At 33.6% G+C, this 23,758-nt stretch overlaps 1 protein-coding gene across 1 annotated transcript; it reads left to right on the forward strand.

Moving 5' to 3' along the window:
- Nucleotides 1–1,101: 1,101 nt before the first annotated feature.
- Nucleotides 1,102–22,605, forward strand: stops (SOCS domain-containing protein stops). The gene is made up of 5 exons (XM_072539504.1): nucleotides 1,102–1,345; nucleotides 10,424–10,593; nucleotides 12,875–13,147; nucleotides 18,358–18,695; nucleotides 22,422–22,605. The coding sequence occupies exons 1-5, from the start codon at nucleotides 1,219–1,221 to the stop codon at nucleotides 22,528–22,530; spliced, it is 1,017 nt and encodes a 338-aa protein (XP_072395605.1). The 5' UTR covers nucleotides 1,102–1,218; the 3' UTR covers nucleotides 22,531–22,605.
- The last annotated feature ends 1,153 nt before the right edge of the window (nucleotides 22,606–23,758 follow it).

Here is a 23,758-nt window from a genome sequence, read left to right on the forward strand (position 1 = left end):
CTCCGTAATGTATTGATAATATGGGAGATGTTTGGTTTATAGAAGTCTCAATTTAATAGCTATCTCTTGATGAAGGATCTTTTCTACTGAATGGACTATAGTTGAGGAAGCAGAAATTAAAAAAAAAATAGACAAGAGTTTGTTAAGAAATAAGTAAAACACCAAGAATTCAATGACGAGAAAAGACGAACAGGATCTAAATAATTGTAAAACAGAAAACTGTACAATAAACCAGTCAAGAGCGCAGTTCCACAAGGATCAGTACTTGTACCACTACTCTTTTGTGTCTACACCAGTGATTTTTTGCTCATTGTATCCCTTAAGGTTTCCATTTACGCTGAAATTATATGCAAATCCCAATGTTAACCAACAAGTTCTTCAACATCTTGACGTAATATTCAAATGGTCCTCCGAATGATTACTTCATCTTAACATTGAAAAATGCGTTGTAAGGCAAAAAAGTCATAACTACCGTATTTTATTAATGGACATCTCTTAAACTCGGTATTATAAAAATTAAATATTTAACTAATTAATATTTGAACTTTGATCAGATAAAAGGCATATATCGAGCACAGTTTAATTTAATCTTGCCCAAGTACTTTCGATCCCTAGATCATCTTCAGGGGCATCTGAAATAAGCCAAGAAACGTTTTTTTTATAACTAAAGAAATTGATTAACTTCGATAAAAACTCGAAGTTTATGGTTGATAAAGAGTTTTTATGTGATTAACGAAAAAACTTAGCTAGTGGTCAAAACCGGATGTAAAAAGTCTTCAGCGGAAAGTTCGAATACTTCTCGCAAATGCATAAAAAGATCATACACGATGCAGGAAGACCTACCTATATTTAAAATTGGACACGGCACATTAAGAAGAAATAAATAACTAGTTATTTATCATATAGAATATTAATTTTAAATATCTAAAGGCATTGCTAAAATACCGACAAAAACTAAATTTTTCCCACTGTATAAGGCATCATAATCCGCCGATTACAAACACTGACATTACATTATATAATACTTAACCCAATAAAAAGAAACCTATAAAATTTCGTTCCGTAAGTCAATTATCTTCATTCAATAACATCCATCTGAAAATTAAATTTGATTATGGTTTAGCATATAGGTAACTACAAAAGTGAGCAAATGTCAAAAAACAATATGCTTCATAAAATGTCATAATTACACTGGACGTGGTATTCTACTAAAAAAATATGGAAAGTTTCTTAAGATGTTATCTAGATTGCTTTAATAAATTACCACGAAATAGCTTACATGATCGGAGAAAAAGGCAGCATGTAGTTGATTATATTAGTACTTTGATTGAAGGGTGTTCTAAAGGTAAGTCATTTTGTATTATTTAACTTTTCAGTAGACGCAGTTTAATATTATCAGTAGTCGCACACGGTCTACTCCATCGGTCATAAAAATAATCCTCTGGATGTATTTTGTTTAAATTTTAATAAAATAATCTATTATTTCTAGTTTTTTTAACATTATTTTTTATTACTATTGATAAATTTGGTTTATTTACGTAACTCAAACACTAGTCCATAATTTTTGAAATAGTTTGATTTATTCTCTTTTTTTACTAAACAAATTACAATTAATTTAAAATTATAACATAACATATCAGTCTTCAAGAACTATCTTAAATAAAAATAAAACATTATTTCACTAAGACATATCATAAAAAAATATAACAGATGGCAAAAAACATAATAAAATTAAGCCAGAATATTGTTACAATCATTGCAAATGGGATTTATATGTTCCAAATAAAGATACTTTTTACAAATCGAACAGAAATATTTCGTTTTCGATTCTTTTTCCATCCACAATCACCACACCTCCCAATTGCTCCCGAAGTTCTTTGAACTGGCACGACATTTTTATCCAAATGACAGATCTCCTTTAGTCCAATCCTTATTATCTTGGGTATACAGACATTTTGACTTCGATTCTTCTGGTGGTTGTACATAAGGCCAAATGCTAAATTTGTCAAAACTTCTCGTCGGGTCTTTGTGGAATTTGGAATGTTACAATTGTAAATAACAAAGAAATTTATTGCTGTAACATTTAAAAGGCTGTACAAAACAACCATAGGCCATCTTCTACTACAACGTGCCACATCATATTGTGCCATAATTTATCTACGGTATTAACACCGCTTTTTGTGCTGTTATATGCTAATATAAGTGCCGGTTTTCCAGTTACAGGATCAACGTCGTCCCCATGGTGCATAGTGGAATATAAGAGAACATTTTGGTTTTCTTTTGGTTTATATGACACTAGTGTTCCTCTTGAACCAAAACCAAATGTACTAGTTTCAATAGATCGTCCTTGATTGTTAGATAAATGTGCAGGAATTTCTCTTTTATTTACTGTTATTGTTCCCAACAGATTTAAACCATTTTCCTTGAAGCTCATATCAAGATCAACGCTGGTGTACCAATTGTCGGCAGTAACATTTTTCTTACTCTTAGATCCGTAGAGATGTTGACAGGCTTGTTTCGCCACTGCCTTGGTACTAGTCTCTAGATAGTATGGATCACCCATTTGGTTTTTGTCTATGTATACTTCCATGTTACTGGTATAAAATAGCTTCGCATCAGACAGTGCAACTATGTTTATACCATATCTATTGGGTTTGCTTGGTATGTACTGGCAGAACGAGCACCGTCCTCTAAAATCCTCCAATTTTTCGTCCACGGTTACGTATTGCGAATGAGTGATAGTGCCGTCTGTTTTCCACAAGTCTGTTGTATTAAGGTGACTTGCCTTTCTTACACCTGCAAGATATAAGAGACCTAAATGGCACGAATTCCATCAATGTTTGTTCGGTATATATCTTGATTGCGACTGAACTTCTGCTTTTCTGATTTTATTTTTGTATTAATCCCATCAAAAATTATTTGCAACATATCAGTATCAAATAGATTGTTTCAGATATCTAAAATATCGGTTTACTGTCTGTCACATTGTTTTGAACCCGGAAGCTGCAGAACAATATTTTCACTTCGAGTTCTGACGTTCTTACGGTCCATATGCTTAGCCCATTTTCTTTTATTATCTTTGCCCAAAAAATATGGACCAATGGCAAAATCTGTCTCATCATCTAATTTCTCATTTTCCTGTTCCATTTTGCTTCTCTCCAAATTTTCTTCTACATAATCTTCTTCTCCCGTTTTCCCTCCATCATCATACTCATCACCCGTCGAAACTTCTTCAAAAAGTGCTAACAATCTTTTTTGCTCTTTATCATAATCCATAATATCTGAAAAATAAAGTTTCAGTATAAAACAATTACTTACAAGTCACAAAATTCTATTACTTCTCTACACGCACACGGTCCACTGCACCGGTTTTACTAATTACAAACTTACAGTTCGAGCATTAACACTGCAATAATACACTACACATTCGATAAATGGATAAATGTACATGTACCTATCAAAAGAAGGTACAGAGCCTGAGAAACTCAAAAGCTTCCGATTTGCTTTAGAACTGACCGTCATTGACTCCCACCGGCCTCCTAAACAAGCTGCGTCTACTGAAAGGTTAACGATATGAAATACATTTGTACCATTTTTTACTATTTTAATAGACGTGTGCTACTCTAATCATAATATCAGTATTTGTTTATGCTATTCCACTATCCTAACTTATTTTTTCTATCCTATTCAAATTTACTGTTCAGCTTTTGGTTTTTTTTACCACAGGCAAGAGACCTTACCTGTCTGGCTAACAGCTGGTTTTGAATGTATTTACTATATATATAAAGTCGGTTTACAACGTACTTCGACGTCTTCCGATTTCCAATCTCTATCTTATTCTATCGTTCCATAGATCATCCTCCAATTCTCTTTCCCTGATTTCTTTATCAACTCCTTATCTCCAACTTCTTCTAGGCCTTCCTGGTCTCCGTCTAACTCTTGGTTGCCATTCAAGAATTTGTCTTGGTATTCTATTCTCCGGCATTTTTTTTACGTGTCCGTACCATCTGAGTTGTGTCGTTTTGATGTCATCCACAATATTATGTGTAACCCCCATGATTTCTCGGACCCTCTCGTTTGATATTCTGTCGCGTCTGGAGATTCCCGCCGAGCGGCGCCAGAAGTCCATTTCTGTTGCTCTAAGCATTTTCTCTGTTCTGTCTAGGTGCTACACTTCGCATCCATATGTTGTGATACTTTTTATTATGGTGTTGTATATTCTTCTTTTATTTTCGTTAGAGATGTTTTTATCCCACAGTACGCTGTTCAGTAAGGCTATGCCTTTCCTTCCCTGTGTATTTCGTTCCTTAATGGCTGTATCTAATTTTCCGTCCTGATTGATCTTTACTCCTAGGTATTTGTAGTCATCATATAGTTTGATCTCTTGATTTTCCTCTACGAGAAGGTTATGTTTGCGGTGATATAGCCTGGATAATATTTCTGTTGTTTAAGTTTCGGGTTTCCTGAGTCCACGTATAGTTATGAATGTTTCTATGTTGGAAATATCCATTTATGATTCTGAGTCCATTCTAATCGCATATATCTATTAACCTTTCTCCGTTATTGTTCGTATTATCTTCTCCATATCTACCTACTACTTTATTGTTGTTCTTTTTTCCGACTCTGCTGTTGAGGTCTCCCAAGATTATTATTTCTCTTGTGATATCCACCTTTGTGATTTCTTCATTCAGTTGTTCGAAAAAGTTATCTTTCACATTTACAATAGCATCGTCATTGATTGCATATATTCCCAGAATGGTGTCTATTCACCAGCCGTCCCATGATGTTATGTATTTTCTAAAGCGACGGTGTATCATAATGGAGACTCCTTGTTGAGCTCTACGTTCTTTTGTGACTCCGGTGTAGAAATGATCGTATTTACCTAGGTTTTCCGATCTTTGACCTTTCCGTTTGGTTTCCGTAATAATATCTATGTCTATCTTCATTTTGTTTAGTTCTTATATTATTTTTGGAGCTTTCTTTGAGATCTCTTGGACGTTCGATGTCGCAAAAATCATTTTCCTGTTCCGTAGCATTTTTCGTCGTCGTATATCAGTCCGGTTTCGAGGCTGGATTTTGGAGTTTTTAAACTGTACCATTTTTGACGAGTATCGAGTGGTTAAACCGATGCCCCAACCCCACACTTGGAGGACCAGGGGTTGATTTTGGAGCTTTCCTTCTCCTAGACGGCTTTCTTTCACTGCAGCTTAAGAGTATCGTCTGCCCTACCTGTTGGTCCGCTGGTGGTATTTTATTTCTCACCTACCCGCCAGCTGATGCTGGTGAGGGCTTTCCCCTATCCGCCACCTGGGGACACGCTCTCTAGGAGTTACAGGCTCTCCCTAGAGGAATGTATTACTAAAGAATTAAAATACTTAGGAGCGACGTTTAAAATTGAATGAAGAAATTATCAAAAAGTATAAAATAAATTCAAAAAGGCTTCGGTGGCAGTTATCGGACAACTACAAACAGTTTTTTTTTCGTACTGTAGTGTACTGTACATTGTGTAATTGCCTTGTTACTCAGTAAGGTCTTATTCGTTGTGTTTACAAGGAATTGTGTAACTACAACTACAGTTGAGTTAGAAAATAGAAAGCATAGGAAATAAGTCGGAAATTTACTCCACGCAACAACAAGTGACAGAAAGTGGCTACTGCTCCGATCACAGATTCTTCTTCTTCTTCTAATGGCGCTACAACCCTTTGTGAGTCTTGGCCTGCTTAACAATGTTCTTCCATTCTGCCCTGTCGGATACTTTCCTTCGCCACTGCCTGATGTTTATGGTTTTAAGATCCCTCTCTACGTCGTCTATCCATCTTTTACGGGGCCTTCCTCTTGTTCTGTTTCCTTGGGGCTTCCATCTCTGGACTACTTTTACAGCTCGATTATCTGGCATTTTTCTAGGTGACCAAGCCAGTTTAGTCTTTGTGATTTTACAAATCTGACAATATCTGCGCTCTGCATTAGTTCATCCAGCTCGTGGTTCATTTTAATTCTCCACGAACTATCGCTGCATTGGGTTGGTCCAAATATCTTCCTTAGTATTGTGCGCTCAAATATTTTCAGTTGATTTTCATCAGTGGTTGAGAGGGTCCACGTTTCACATACATATGTGACCACTGGTCTAATTACTGTTTTGTAGATTCTCAGCTTAGACTCACGATTCAGTAACTTACTTTTCATTAAGTCTTTGTATGCATAAAAGCACTTATTACCGCTAAGAATCCGTGCTTGTATTTCTTGACTGATGTTGTTGTTGTCATTTATTATTGAGCCTAGGTAGGGAAAAGTGGAGGCATATTTGTAGGTATGGTCTACCTTCAGATTCTCATGTTCATTCGATTTTGTGCACTCCATATATTTTGTTTTGCTTTCATTTATATATAGACCAAACTTAGCAGCTTCTCGTTTCAGTTCTATGACTTTTTCGCTCAATACCCTTTTGTTGCGGCTTATTATGGCAACATCATCCGCATATGCGCATATTTGCATAGATCTTGTATTAATACAGCCGTTTACATCCAGTTTTCTAACAACAGCTTCTAAAGTTAGATTAAAAAGTGTTGTTGATATGGCATCCCCTTGTCTAACTCCATTTTCAATATCAAAGGCTTGCGTCATATCTCCATCTATTCTCACCATAGCTTTGGAACCCTCCAGAGTCATTCGTATAAGTTTAACCAACTTATTGGGTATCCCTAACATAGATAGTTGCTTTAACATCTTTTGTCGATCTACTCCATCAAACGCCCGTTTGAAATCGATATACAAGTTGTAAATAGGTATGTTATATTCAACACATTTTTCATGTATACCTCTTAACATATGTATTTGGTCTATAGTTGACCTCTTTGGTCTGAAGCCACATTGGTATTCACCAATAATCTCCTCCGAAAACGATTCCAGGCGGCTATATATAATTCCTGATAATATCTTGTAGATGACATTTAAAACTGTTATGCCCCTATAATTTTTGCAGAGTCGTTTGTCTCCCCCTTTGTACATAGGAAGTATAATTCCCACTTTCCAATCTTCTGGGATGACTTCTAGTGTCCATATGCGGTCGATTAGTTTATGGATACGCCTTCATAGCGCATGTCCACCATTCTTTATCAGTTCTGCAGTTATTCCATCTGTGCCAAATGCTTTGTTATTTTTTAGATGTTTTATGACGTTTATCGTTTCTTCCAATGTTGGTTGCTCAACTAGTTGTTCTGCTGTGTGGTGAATTATCTCTTCATCTTCGTTTTGTTCTTTTTCTGGGTTTAACAGCTCTTGAAACTGCTCCTTCCACCTTTTCATTATTTCCTCTTTCTCGCCGATAATTGCCCCATTTTTGTCCTTGCAAACTGTTTATCTTGTTATTTATCCTTGGGTACATTGCTTGATTTCCTTGTAAAATTTTCTAGCCTCTCTTCTGTTATTATAATCTGTAATTTGTTGTATTTTTCTATTCAACATTTCTCTCTTTTCCTTCTGCATATTTTCTTTGCATCTTTTCTGAGTTCTTCATATGCCTTTCTATTCGATCGGGAATCCCTTTGTAGACATTTCTGTCTAGCTATATTTTTGCTATTTATTACTTGTTGGCAATCTTGGTCAAACCATTCCTCGTTTCTTTGGCTTGAGGTTTCACCTAATGTTTCCTTTGCCATATTTGTAATTGTCGTTTTGATGATATTCCATTCTTCTTCAATGTTGTTTTGTTCTCCTCTTTCATTTAATATTACTTTTATTTTCTGCTGGTACTCATTCTTCTTTTTAGGATTTTTAAACATATATGTATTCCATTTTCTTTGTTTGGCGCCTTTCTCTTTTCTTACCATTGATATTCTTTGTTTTATCTTCGATATAACCAAGAAATGGTCCGAATCGCAATTTGCGCCTCTATATGTTCTAACATCTGTTACGGAGGTTGCCCACCGCTTAGATATTAATATGTGATCAATTTGATTAAATTTATTAGTACCAGGTATCATCCAGGTTCCTTTATGAATATTTTTATGAGGAAAACACGTACTAACAACTCTTAGTTTGTTTGCCATTGCCAACTGTGCCACTCTCATACCGTTGTTGCTGGCAATGTCATGTAAACTATGCTTACCAAAGGATTCTGCATATATTTTCTCTTTTCCCAGCTTCGCGTTCATATCACCCAGAACTATAATTGCATCTCTCTTCTGTGCGTTTTCACATTCTACTTGTAGTTGGTGATAGAATTGGTCGGTTACTAGTTCATCTGCTGCTTCTGTTGGGGCTTGGATATTAATAATTGTAACATTATGAAATTTTCCCCTTAGACGTATTTTACATATTCTTTCATTAACTGGTGTAAAACCCAATACTGACCTGCGGCATTTATGGTTTACCATAAAACCCACTCCAAAGTCTCCTTGTCTTTCTGCTCCACAGTAGTACATACTGTATTCTTTTTTATTTATGCAACCATGCCCTTTAAATCTGATTTCTTGGAGAGCTGCTATGTCTACTTCGTACTTCAATAGTTCCTGTGCAATACTTTGCATTTTGCCTGCCTGCAGCATGGTGTGGACATTCCAGGTTCCCAGTCGCAAATCCATCATTAAGTCCTTATTACGTAGCTTTGGTCGTTGTCCGTTGGTCCGTCCGGTTAGTTCATTGTTCGTAGCATTCGTGATAGCTGAGTTTAAGGTGAACAGGTTATCGGCCTGTTGCACCCGAGTCCAGTGCCAGGACTGCTGGCTATAGCTTCTGAACAAGCTATGCTTTCTCCCTTCCTCGTCCGCCCTGACCCTACCTTCCATTGGGGTTGGTTACCCAATCTCCAATAGGGTTGCTCAGGTTTACCAGGGTTCACCCGTGTGATCAAGATCACACTTCTTGGAGGTGAGGATAGGCTAGAGGCTAGAGATGTTATCTGGAAGCAACATCTTATATTGCGCCTCACTACTCCTTTGAACCCCCCGATCACAGATTATATTATAAAATTTGACATTATCCCATAAATAGAAAATGTTTTGCTTTCACATACTCCTCTATCAATTAGTCACGGTCATACTTTCATGGTATGATTCAGTAGTTTTATGGCTTTATCATCATCATCATCATCATCATCTTTGGTTTGACAATCCTCTGTGGATCCTGGCCTGCTTTAGGATTAGTCGCCATTCTGTTTGATTTCTGGCAACCTGTTGCCATCTTCTGATCTTTAGTACGACATGAACGTTACGACATCTGGTTCATTCAAGAGTTGGGATGATTCGAAATTAAGTCTTTTGCGCCACTACCCTTGATTGTTTATAGCTCCAAATATTTGACGGAGTATTCTACGCTCGAATATTCCCAGAAGTCTTTCATTCTTCTGCGTTAGAGTATATGTTTTCGCCCCGTATATGAGGAGCGGCCTCAGCGGTGTTTTGTTTATAATAATTTTAGTTTTTCTTTGGATATTTCTTGAGTGGAATTGTTTTTGGAGTCCATAGTATGTTCTTTTTATAAGGTGTACTCGTCTTTTAATTTTTTTGCTTCTTTTATTGGTAGTAGTCTAACGCTGGCTTTTCAGTTAGCCATTATCATTCTCGTTAATCGGATAATTTTTTCTGGTATACCAAACTCACGTATTGATTGGTGTAGTACAATCATAGGGTTTCAATGTTAAATTCCAATGTTTTCTCGAGGATCTGTCTTATCGAATGAATCTGGTCAATTGTTGATTTTTTTGGAGTAAATCCAGCCTGGCATTTTCCAACCATGCCAACTGTGTAAACTTGTAGGTTTCGTAGAGAATATTTGCTAGTCTTTTGTAAGCAGTTGTTAACAGGGTTATACCTCTGTAGTTGTCACACTGGAGCTGATCGCCTTTTTTATGTAACGGGTATATCACGTCTTGAGACCATTCACAGAGCATGGTCTCATTTTGCCAGACAAGAAGTAAACATTTATACATTTTTATGGCTTTGTAGTTGTATGCATTGTTAGACATCTTCGTTTTTGTAAACAACTGATTTTCCATTCTTTTGCTACTTCTCTCACTTCCATAATTCCATTAAATAAACCTTTTATCAACCTTCCTCCTGTGTCTTATAAAGGTCTCACACTTCTCCCGGGGTATCATCTGATCCAAATGCTTTTTTTCCTTTTTATTTTTTGAAGTTTTATAGCAACTTCCTGGGTTGCTATTTTGGTGACCATTGTTCTAAACATTCCCATTAGTTTAAATCGTGTTCTCTTAAATTCTTAATTGATTAAGCGCTCAAAGTATTTTTTCTATTTATATTCAATTGTTGCAGATAAAAAGTGGACCATTTAAACCATTTAATCATAAAACGCTTACATTATCATACATATTAAAGCAGAAATGCAGCTCTTGCATTTGACAATATACAATAAACCTTTAATTTATAATCTTGGCATCCATTTTTAAAATTAAGATTGTATGTTTTAGTTGAGAAAGACTCGGACGAAAGTGCAATTGAAGCCATTAAAACCATATTAAAATATCATCAAGAAAATAAAGACGATAATGGTAAGGTCTGCATGATGGGAAGATACCATAATATATTGTATGTTGCTGTAAAATTATGTTTTGACTGGCAAATTAAAGATGCAGCAACGGTAATATAAATCGGGTAATTTTTCATAAATAAAAATGTTAATTATCTTATTAAAATATTTATTTATTACGGAACATTTTATGTGGCACTTCTCCACATTATATATTCAAATGTCATTATCTATTCCTACTTTTTGTAAGGCGGCGATCATTGTCTGGTATTGATAAAGGTCAAACGCTTTGGCGTTGTCAATAAAGCTAATCTAGACGTCGCAACTGATATTAGAACATGCCTGTAGGAGGACTTGTAAAGTAAAATATACTTCTCGTGTACCCATTGAATTGCGTAGCTCAAGCTGCATGTTTGAAATTTTAAGAAATTTTAAGAAAAATCTTAAGTGCACAACTGATGAGGCTGATAGTCAGGAACTTCTTGCACGTTTTCGCAGATAGTTTATGTGGCAGTTCTACAAATGTTGGCAATAGCTATTCCTCTGAAATGTTACCTGAATCGTATATGGCGTTTGAACAGTTCACGTAACTCTTTTGTACTCACTTTACACATCACCTTCATAGGTTCGGCTGATATTTCGTTCGGATCTGTAGCTTAACCGTTCTTGGACTGTTCTAAAGCCACTTTGATCTCGCTCTCTACGATTGATGGACAGGTCATGCAATTCATTTCTGGAGGGTTGTCCTGGTAGCCTCGGAAAAGTTCTTCCATGTACATTTTCCAGGTGGTCATCTTCTTCGCTACTATCTTCGCCAGGTTCCCATCTTTGTCCACGAGCAGGGGTTATGGGTCTCCCCTTATATTGACCAATGGCTTCTCGAATGCCTCGATGGAGGTTCATATGATCGTGTTTCATTTAGAGGAAGGCTTTCACCACTTTTTTAATTAATTATGGTATAATGCCAGAGAAACGAAATGTTAAAACAAAACTAAAGCAAGGAGAAATGGAAAAAAGAAGAGGACGTTTAAAGAAGAAATGGTTGGAAGCAGTAAAGCAAGAATGGTCACAAATAGGCATAAGAGATTATACAGAAAAAGCAAGGAACCGCTATACAATACATATGTATATATGTATATATATATATATATATATATATATATATATATATATATATATATATATATATATATTTAGATATACATTCAGGAGTTTTCTGGATTTGACTCTGCGTTGAACTATTTTGGTTTTGAGAAAAATTATTATTTTGACAACGTCTCTAGGTATTGATTGGAGGCCAACCATCCAGAGTTCCGTCAGAGTGTTGATCTAACAACTCCACTGGCTCTAGGATATTAACTGAAGGTCAACCACTTTTACTAGAGTGTTGATCTAGTGGCAGTTTAGTACCAGGTCTAAGAGTATTGATCTGAGACAGACATATTCTTTCCCGTGGCTAAGTATTGATTAGTCGCTTTCCATCCCTCTTCCTTTGACCCGTCCTTTCCTGTCTTCGCCGCGTTTGTATTCACACGCCGTAATTGCCGTTTCAATTTTATAACTTTAATTGTATTTTATTTTCGCAGGTATCAAACATTGGGTCTGTAGCCTAGATTTGCAGTTTATTTTTATTGGCTTGAATATAACTTTATTTTGTTATTTATTTGTTTCAAATTTGGTCTCGTTGCCTGATTTATTTTGTCTTCTTCTTTAACACCGTTTTCGATGTTATTGGAAGCTTTTGAACATCATCTCTTTGGTTTATATGGTTTTGATTTTTATAGTTAATTGCATTAAGATGCCCCAAGAAAATAGCTTCAAAACAATATTTAATTCTATACATAGTTAGTCTGGGTGTTAGTTCTTTTCGCATTTTGTTAAGTTTCTGGGAGAACTTTATTGTTTCTAAATTGTTATTAAAGTTAAGTTTTTGCATTTTCTTGCTTCTTTATTATTCTTACTTTTTTTATGTTACTTCGTGTGTGAATTTTTTTGCGTTTTTATATTCTTCTTGTAATGTCTTTTTGTTTTTCGTCAATGGTTCCAAATATCTCATAGTTGTTTCTTATTGCCCAAGAATATCCGAATTTATATCACTGTTATTCTTTTTTGACTATATATTTGGTCATTTGATTATCGTATTTCTGCAATCGAAGTTTTCATGAAATGAAAACAAATTAACGATGTTTTTTATATCTGAAAAAACGAGATTGAGAAATATCACAAACATGAAAATTCCATGTCTGATTTTGAATGCATAACGGTTAAGATAGAAAGAATGCAAGATATTACATTATATAAAATTAATGATAAATTTGATGTATTAAAGTACTTTTAATATTATAAAAAAACCAATGGTTTTCAAGAATCCCAATAAACGATTGCTTTTTAGGTAACTATGTTACTGGATGAAATATACAAATGCGAGAAAACATTCGAAAGAATATTAATCGGAGCAATTTTTGGAAACAAAGCCCCCCATTACATTGCTGGTTGGAAGAGTGATTTTGATAGTGAAGAAGAAAATATAAGAGCAGTTGTTTACTTTTTAGATAAGGCCAATCGCGCTCAATTCAATCTGTTTTTAGATTTTAATCCCAAGGAAGAAAATTTTAGATTTATTGATTTACCAATCGAGAGCTGTGGAAAAGCCTCACCTTTAAAAGTAAGTTTTAAAATATATATTCTGCATAAACGTATTTATGGGCTTGTAAATGAAATAACAAATGGAGCAAAGACGTTTATTGGCGTTTCTGCATGTGCGAAGTTTAATGCATGTGTGAAGTGTAATAGTTTAATTTTATATATTCAATTTATTATGATTCAATCATACCTCCGTCGAATGCAGTCGAGGCTAAGCTATAAAAGATAGATTGAGAGTGTACACGGTACAAGTCCATTTAATTTTGTTATATTCTTTTTAAATAATCTCTTTTGGAACTTCTTGATGTCTAATATTAAAAAATATGTCGATATTCTTTTATTATTCTTCTAAGCTGATATTTTTATCATATCCTTTGAGCAATTATATAAATAGTATGAATATTTAAACCAATTTCCGCTTTCACATCCTGCTCTTTTTTATTCTTGTGTTTGTATTATCTACTCTTTGTTGTTTTGGACATTTCTTGTAGTAATTAGTATTGGTTTTAGATTTACCACACTTTCTGATATTGTAGATGTAAATTAAAAATTTTCTGAAAAAGTACCTTAATGGTTTTAATGATCGTTTTTCCAGCGTATTTTAGCAGTTTATTTTAGGAGTTAATGTGTTTTTTTTGTCACCGCTATTATCGCTTTCTTCTTCTTCTGCTTCTGTAAGTTTAATACTGTCTCAATTCTAAACTTCTTTCATATAAGATATTCGTTGCTCTTTTACCATTTTCTTCTTTGGGTTTTTTATATTCATTAATCTTTTATTTCTACCTTTAAACATTTTCCAAACTTTTGTTTACGACCTTACAGGTCGTGTTACATATCTTTGGTGAATAGTGTCCAATAGCTCATTTGATGCTTATTATCATAGAATTAACTGTTGTTATTTGCTTTATCTTTTTTTTTGTATCTCGTTTGCTGTGTTTTATATACCATTTTTAAATCTGGTCTTCTAGAGACTTTATGTTTAGTTTTTTAGAATATTTAGGCGGTTTTTTCTTAGTCACTGGTATTTTTAATAAAAGTTTACTAATAACTAGTTTGTGATCTAACCCTATATTTGTCGATGTTACATCCCGAATCTGTATTGGTAAACTAATAAGAAAAATCCTTCATCATTTCCTCATATAGACACTTACAATATAAGAACTATGAGGACCTAAGAATACCTTGACGAATTAGAATAATAGAATAATAATTAGAATTGCGATACTTGGTGTCTGTGAAACTTGCCTACCAGGAGAAGCTTATACCATCTTAAAATCTGCTCACGGGCTATACCAGAAAAACTTCGTATAAAATGATCACTTAGGCTGAGCAGCGTTAGTGATAAACAAAAAAGCTCCCTAACTAAAGCAAACTATAGAAGAGACGTGGCAAGAGAGTAAAAGGGAGAAGGTAGTGAAAGGAAGGTTAGATATGGGAAAACATCTATAAATAATAAATAGTGGAAAACAAAACTTTAATAAAAACTTTATTAACAAATAAGGTGCGAAAGATGTTTATAATTATTGGACAATGTAATGTTCGAGGAACCTTTGATGAAGAAGCAACAGAAAACTTCGACAAATATCAAATAGATATTTTAGCCATTCAGAAGGTCCAACAAAAAGGAAATTTCTGCAGAGAATGGGAAACTACGTATTCTTCAACACTAGAGACAACGAATGTGATATATTTTAAAGCAGCCACAGGCAGGTTATATAAGAGGTAAATAAGAAACGTATAGAAAATATATCAAAAACTATAGAAAAATATAGAAAAATATAGAAAAATATAGAAAAATATAGAAAAATATAGAAAAATATAGAAAAATATAGAAAAATATAGAAAAATATAGAAAAATATAGCAAAATATAGAAAAATATAGAAAAATATAGAAAAATATAGAAAAATATAAAAAAATATAGAAAAATATAGAAAAATATAGAAAAATATAGAAAAATATAGAAAAATATAGAAACATATAGAAAAATATAGAAAAATATAGAAAAATATAGAAAAATGCAGAAAAATATAGAAAAATATAGAAAAATATAGAAAAATATAGAAAAATATAGAAAAATATAGAAAAATATAGAAAAATATAGAAAAATATAGAAAAATATAGAAAAATATAGAAAAATATAGAAAAATATAGAAAAATATAGAAAAATATAGAAAAATATAGAAAAATATAGAAAAATATAGAAAAATATAGAAAAATATAGAAAAATATAGAAAAATATAGAAAAATATAGAAAAATATAGAAAAATATAGAAAAATATAGAAAAATATAGAAAAATATAGAAAAATATAGAAAAATATAGAAAAATATAGAAAAATATAGAAACATATAGAAAAATATAAAAAAATTTAGAAAAATATAGAAAAATGCAGAAAAATATAGAAAAATATAGAAAAATATAGAAAAATATAGAAAAATATAGAAAAATATAGAAAAATATAGAAAAATATAGAAAAATATAGAAAAATATAGAAAAATATAGAAAAATATAGAAAAATATAGAAAAATATAGAAAAATATAGAAAAATATAGAAAAATATAGAAAAATATAGAAAAATATAGAAAAATATAGAAAAATATAGAAAAATATAGAAAAATATAGAAAAATATAGAAAAATATAGAAAAATATAGAAAAATATAGAAAAATATAGAAAAATATAGAAAAATATAGAAAAATATAAAAAAATATAGAAAAATATAGTAAAATATAGAACTACATAGAAAAATATAGAAAAATATAAAAAATATAGAAAAATATAAAAAAATATAAATAGATATAGAAAAATATAGAACAATATAAAAAAATATAGAAAAATGTATAAAATAAAAAGAAAATGCGAAAAGATATCACATCACATGTTGCCTGCAATTCTTTCTGCCACTGGCCGATTGAAACAAATCTCTCGAATATCTTCAAATCTATGAATCCTGACCTTTCACCTGCCATCGCATGTAAAGGAATACTCCAGACTGGGTCCTCGTAGAAAACGACAGACTTCACAATTCACCGATATTGATCATTATTCTCCTCTGCGCAGCCATTCTCTGAATAGCTCTGCGGGTCACCCCTCACATATGTTCCCTCAAACTTTCACCCTGGTGGAGAGTAAATAGAAGCTAGAGCTGGATACAAATGAAGATGTGAAGTTAAAATAAGATAAACAGCAGCGAAAGATACGTAGAAGAATATACGAAGGCGTTAAAGAGGAGAATGCCTAACAAAGAAGAACCAATAACAAATGAATGCAAATAAATGAAAGAATAAATAATTCTAAAATAATTATCAAACACTGAAGCTAGTACAAAAAGAAAAATTAAAATATAAAACTAAATACCGTTAAAAAATCTGAGAAATTGTTGAAAGTGGAAAAATCTAATACTAAACAGAAAAAAATAGAAGAAAACTATTGAAGCCTTTGGTCTCTAAGGCCAGTTGAGCTGAAATAATCTTAAGCGAACCGAGTGGAGCGACCTTTTTACAGCAGGAGTAAGTTCTGTTAAAGATTCAGTCTCATTTATTTCTCCTTTAGGGTAGCCCCAGTCAGGACATTGCGTCTATTCCGTACCAAGGCTATAATCTCCCAGAGGTCTCTAGTCCTATGGTCGTCTCTGGGGTAACGCTTCGCAGGTATCGCTTAGGGACTCTATCGCTTTTCTAACTCATGCATTTCCTGGACATGATGGTATTATTACATCTCGTTACATATATAACTAGATCACTTTTGGGCGTTCCCTGGAAACGATAAGTTTTGCTTGTCGGCTAATCCCTTCCAACCAGAAACATCAGCAACCATAGAAATTTGAATATATGAAAAGAATATTATATGATATTCTATAATATTATATAATAATAATAACAGATTATTTTCAATATCTTTAAAATAATCCTAATGAGTAAAAAAAAAATGGGTGTGGCAGTCCAGTAGGATTGCCGGTAGGAGTTATACTTCTAAACACGTGTTCGCCGTTACAAATTTATATCGGGGTCAATCTGCACAATCATTACATATGTAATTCTATAGGTAAGAGAGAGCAGAAAGAGAAACAGAATTAGGTATATAGGTATATGGTGCATCGTTTGCTGTATATAAACAACATCTGACCTGTAATAGGAGTATAGTAAATGAAGGATTGAATCAATATTTTGATGAAAATGTATATTTTTATTTTCATATATGTATGAAAGGAGTTGAAAGCAAAACATTTTTTTTACACATACTCTGCAGTAAAATTCATTGTTTGCACGTCATCCGCGTCATAGCCCGTGAGGTCACATGATACCAACACAAAATATTTAGGCGGTAGGTGTGTTCTTTTTTAGAAACACTTTGCCGAGTACACTGGCATTACGAGCACTAGACATATTTTATTATATACGCGTAGAAATAATATTTAAAGATTTCTATTAATGTTAGCTTAAAGAAATACGCAATAATATGTTTCATTTAATTTGTATAAATGATGCATTATAAAGCGTTTTTATGAAAAACATTTGTTCGGAACACACTGTAACTGTAATCGAACGAATGTGATATTTTGACATAAATTGGTAACACTTATTTGACAGTTACGGTATTGACTAATGTTAATAAGTAATGAAAAAAGTGTTGTTTTTGTTTAAATATTTCATTTTACATCTTTACACTACGCATACAAGCGGCTCAAATTGTTTTTAACAAGATTATTTTTTAACTCTTGTTTTATTTCTATTTATTTACATTAAATATTAATTTGTTTTGTTGTATAATCCACTTCTGCAATAATTATGTGACCAATTTGATTTAAAATGGATTCAGGCTTTTTTTATACTTTGGCAACTATGTCAACTTCGATCTCTGTCAATGATAATGACGTGCAACAGTAAGTAAATTAGATGGACTGCATATAAGTCTAAGTACATATTGGAACTTTCTTGAGATATTTAAGTTTTAATTTATAATTTAACATGCCTAACGAGGCTCAAGACAAATCTGAACAGAATAGAAAAATAATAATAATATTAATAAATATTAAATATATTTACAAAGGGAACATTTTTATTCTCGAGAGAGAAAATATATCTTCTGTCTCTCTCTTACTTATATCTTACATATGTAATGATTTTGCCGATTCACTTCCGTACAAATTTCCAACGTCGAACGTGCGTATAGAAGTATAACTTCAAAAATAAAGTTATTAGTGAATTAATCTTAATATTTTTGATTGTTTTAGATTTGCCTTCAACTTGGTCTACCAGATAAACTATTAATATTTCTTAGATTTGGAGCAAAAATATATACCCAAAATGAGGATATTACGTTGTTCGAACATATTTTAAATCGTCTTCTTGAGTTCAACCATGTTTATCCTTATAATCTAGTAGCATGTTTACAACTGCTGCTTAGAGCTGTAACAAGAATAAAAATTGATAAACCTAATGATATTTCACAGGAAAGTTATCAGTTATTACTGGAGAAGATGTACGAAAGGTATTTTGATTTAATTCAAGACGGTTTAATACCTCCAGAAAGATGTGGTATTAGTCCTCCCCAACTAAAGCATATTTGTAGGTAAGATAGATTATACCACTTTGATTTTTGTAAAAACTTATTAATTTCTGAACTTTTTATTATAACAATGAAGCACTGAAAACTTTTGTTTTCCAAAATTTCCGCAAAATTTATTATTATTACGGCAGAGTTCCTTTCTCGACTGATCCATTTTTCGTATGAGTTTACACTATAATCTTCAACTGAATAAGTTAAGGAGTGGAGAACTGTTTGTCTTAAGTTGGTTATTCAGAATTATGTCTGTATTTGTTAATTTGGTAATTTCCATGGATTCTAATAAAGATGCTTAAGGCCATTATTTTGAATATAAGGAATTTTAAATTGGTCATTAAAAGAATGATTATGGTTTAGAAGGTAAAGTGTGCACGTAGAATCGGTTTTTCTATTATTAAAAGCCCTTTTATGTTCTGCTATCTGTTTGTTAAAGTTCTACCAGTTTGACCGATGTAAGTTTTTGGGCAGTCGCCGCATTTTAGTTTGTATACAAACTGTTTTAGTTGTATTAAACGTTATCAGAAGACAAATTAACAATAATACAAATGGCCCTTCTCAGGACCCAACGACTAGAAAACTCGGACCTATGATCCGAATTTGTCACTTAAATGTAGAAAGCTATATGCTATTCAAAGAGCCAGTACTTATCAAAATTTCTAAAAGATAACGACATCGACTTGGTAGCTCTACAGGAAACACACTGCGAAACGGAAGAACAACGGCAAAAAAGGGCAAAAATACCTGGTTTCAAACTACTGGGTGCTACGTACCATCGATCATACGGCACAGCAACATACGTTAAACAAAACACAGAAAACGCCGTCCTTGTTTCCACGTGTACTGATGATGAAATTCACAATGTTGTTGTAAAAATTGAAAGCATCACCGTTACTAACACCTACAAACCATCGGCTATATCCTGGCCAGCTCAAGTCATCGACACACACTCGCACCCGTCAATATACGTGGGGGACTACAACAGTCACCATGAGCAGTGGAAATATAAACAATGCAACAGCAATGGGAATGCACTAGTAAAATGGGCGGAAGACGAACAACTATTACTAAAGTTTGACGCTAAAGACCGACCTACATTCATGTCAGCAGCATGGAAGAAGGAGTACAATCCTGATCTATGTTTTGTCTCTACTAATAAAAACGGGCAACCTCTAGTAGTCTCTCGAAAATTAATGGACGACTTCTCACACAGCCAACACCGCCCAGTGATTTTAGAGGCAGGAACCCAGATTCCTATAATACACATCAAGGTAAAACAAGAGCTCAAAACTTTAAAATTCCAATCTGCAGAAACCGAATACCCTCGCCCTTTCACTTGCGAAGAAGTCACTATAGCTCTCAAGGATGTAAAGCTAGGGAAAGCCCCAGGTTTTGACAATATTCATCCCGAATTCTTAATTAACAGCGGCAAATATGCGAAAGAATGGATGGCCCACTTTTTCACAGATATTATGAAGACTGGTATCATACCACAGGAACTCAAACGCTCAAAGATCATTGCCATATTAAAACCAGGGAAACCAAATGATAACAACCCTAAGAACTACAGACCAAAAGCCCTACTATCGGCAACGTTCAACCTACTAGAACGACTTATCTATAACAGAATTAGTCCAAAGCTACTTGAATCAATACCGGTTGATCAGGCAGGTTTCCGACCGAAGAGAAGCTACGCAGATCAGGTTCTTTCACTTACCACATTTATTGAGCCAGGGTTCCAGAGAAAACTTAAAACTGCAGCCGCATTCATAGATCTAACAGTGGCCTACGATACAGTTTGGAGAGAAGGCATGATATACAAACTCCTATATACAATCTTCTGTAAATCCACCACTCGAATATTCAACAGCATGCTAGCCGACCGAACGATTCAAGTAGTCATGGGAACCGATATCAGCACTCCAATAAAACTGAAGAATGGACTGCCTCAGGGATCTGTCCTTGCTCCTCTTCTCTTTAGCCTGTACATCGCTGATATATCAGAAACCAGATCAAGGAAGTTAGGTTATGCCGACGACTGGGTCCTTGCAACAAGGGGTAAGTCATTTGGACAAACAGAAGAAATTCTTACGGCAGACTTACACACAGTGGGAAAGTATTTCCGTAAATGGAAGCTTCAACCAAACGCTACCAAAACAGAGGTTTCCGGTTTTCATCTAAATAACAAGCTTGCAGGAAGAATACTGAACATCCAATTCGAAAACACCACACTCGCCTACAAAAAAACACCAAAGTAACTTGGGGGGACTCTTGACATGACCCTATCTTTCAAGGAACATCTGTCAAAAACAGCGGAAAAACTTAAATCCAGAGACAACATCATCCAGAAGATGTGTGGCACAACATGGGGAGCATCGGCTTCCACCTTGCAATCATCTGCCCTGGGCCTTGTCTTCTCAACCGCAGAATACTGCTCTTCAGCCTGGCTTAACAGCCCACATATACACAAAGTAGATGCCCAATTAAACAGTACAATGAGAATTATTGCTGGTGTTATCAAATCCACCCCTACGCAATGGCTTCCAGTACTGAGCCACATTCCACCATTCAAACTACGGCGCATACACTCCCTCACTAGTGAGTACAAAAAGATACTGAGTAACGAGATCCTGCCAATTCATCAAGATATATATGCTGCCAACGGTAACCGGTTACGCTCCAGACGACCGCCAATAAAAACAGCACAGATTGCTGTGGAAAATGAGTTCAACTTAACGACCACTTGGACTCGTTAAAACGAACAAAATAGCAGCTTATCCGCATCACATAAAAACCACCAGGTTTTGACTTACCACGCAACACATGGACTATGCTGAACCAAATCAGAACCCAACACGGCAAACCCCAAACCGTCTGTCACATTACAGAACAGTATCCCACAAGATCCTATCAAGGCAGGTCAGAGGATTTCCTAATGGCGACTCCAGAGTCGATAGAATATATAAATAAGTTAGATGTTCGTTTGTAAACATATATGTAATGTTTTATACAAAATATATGTAAATTTAAATGTAAATGTGTCAAGTGCCATACGATAAACAAAATAAGTTTGTATACACCACTGTGTAACTGGTTTTTCTTTTGGCTCGTGTTGTTCTGAATATATTTGCCTAAGTTATTGTTTATTCTGAAAGCTGGTGTTATTCTTTTATTTTTTATCTGTTTGGCTATTTTTTAAGTAAGGTAAGTAAGCGTAGGCGAAATTTGGGAAGACGAAGAATATTCTGGCTTAAGAACTTAAGGGAATGGTTTGAATGCAGTAGTGCAGAACTTTTTAGAGCGGCAGTCAACAGAGTCCGCATAGCCATGATGATTTCCAACCTTCGATAGAAGATGGAACTTAAGGAAGAAGAAGAAGTAAGCGTAATTACACTTACTGGGTAAAAACCCAGTTAGGTACTGAGTTATTTCTCTGGTGGTAGAAACACTAATTTAAGGGCTTTCTTATATAGTTTTGATTTAAATTTTTATTTATTTTTTGTTTGTTGTACCCATTGTCTCCTACTATTTGCTTAACGATATTCAATTCTATCTTAAAGTTATTTTTTGGCATGAAAATTTCTATTAAACTATGTAACATGCTATGGTAGGCTGCCAATTTATACATGCATGTTACATAGCTTGTTACATTAGCATGTTACATATATTAATAGAAATTTCCATGTCAAAAAACTGACATACTTATGATGTTAAAATAATAAGCATATTTTTTAGATGTGTTATCAGAGACAGACTTTGGGAAAACTACCAACTTCCTGATGGAATAAGAAGTTTACCCGTTCCTGAACAATTGTGGAGATATTTGGATCTATTGGAGGATTAATCATTGCTATTAGTATAATTTGTTGCATAGAAAAAATATACGTTTTTGGTATTGTTAATTTTTAGATAAATTGGTATAAATATTTTTACGCTTATTTACTTAAATGAACTTTCATCGTTTGCCGATTCTTCTCATACATCACTGCTTGAGTTCTTTAAGCTGGTATTTAATTTGGAAATGTGGCAAGTAAAAGTTTATATATCTCCCATTATAGTTTCGTTTCCCAATTCTTTCTAATTTTAAGAAACCAATTCTTAAATTTTGTTTGAGTGTCATTGTACACTGGAATCTGTGCAAATGAGAAATAAGAACAACTTTTAAACACAAAATGAATTAGTACAAATCATACAACACAAATTAGAAAGGGTTCTTATGCCAACTTGAAAAATCTGATAAAAACTTACTGCAAAACCGTACTGCACAACTATAAGAAAAAAATCAGAAACTAAAGTAACACACACACCTTAATTAAAAGGAGCCACCACCAAATATGCACCAACTGGTTGTTCCTCTCCAGCGACAATAAAACGTATCCTGCTTGAACAAAAATATTATCTGTTACGTATTTTATAAACAGAATCGTTATTTTTTATATATTAATAATTAAGTCTAAAATGGAACAGTTCTTAACGTAAAGCTTGTTTTAAATGTTGTTTTAGTCTATGTCATATCAATTTGTTTTCAAAAATTATTTCTGTAATATAATAGATAGAATAAGAAAAAATTTATATTTAGTTTTGAAAACTCAGCTTGTATTTCACTCATTATACATGAAAAATCATTTTAAAATCAGTATTGCTGCTTCTTTTTAAAGCTAATTAAGTAACACTGAACCTGCCAAATTTAACTCTTTTTTATTCCGTTTATATCTCTCCAAGCCGCACCTGTTCCACAGAAGTGTGATTTCCTGGATATACAACAACTTCCTAATAATTAGAGTGTGTGTTTTTTTAGTATCCGCCGACCTGGAAACCGTATTTATGTTTATTTCATAAAATCGGTGTCAGAAGAGCTAGTGATGGGATAAAACAATATACAAAAGATGTTTTACTTCCTTTCCTTATATATGAATGCGTGTGTTTAGTAGAAAAGTGCATAAACGTCACCGAAAGGAGCGTTTTCAAAAATACAAACATGAACGTTGTAAGAAATTCGCAATTACTTATTATTTTTTTTCATTTTATACGTAAAAGTCATATCAGAAAAATCATGAACGCAATTATTTTTA

The sequence above is a fragment of the Diabrotica undecimpunctata genome, chromosome 7 (assembly GCF_040954645.1).
Source record: "Diabrotica undecimpunctata isolate CICGRU chromosome 7, icDiaUnde3, whole genome shotgun sequence".
Taxonomy (NCBI): domain Eukaryota; kingdom Metazoa; phylum Arthropoda; class Insecta; order Coleoptera; family Chrysomelidae; genus Diabrotica; species Diabrotica undecimpunctata.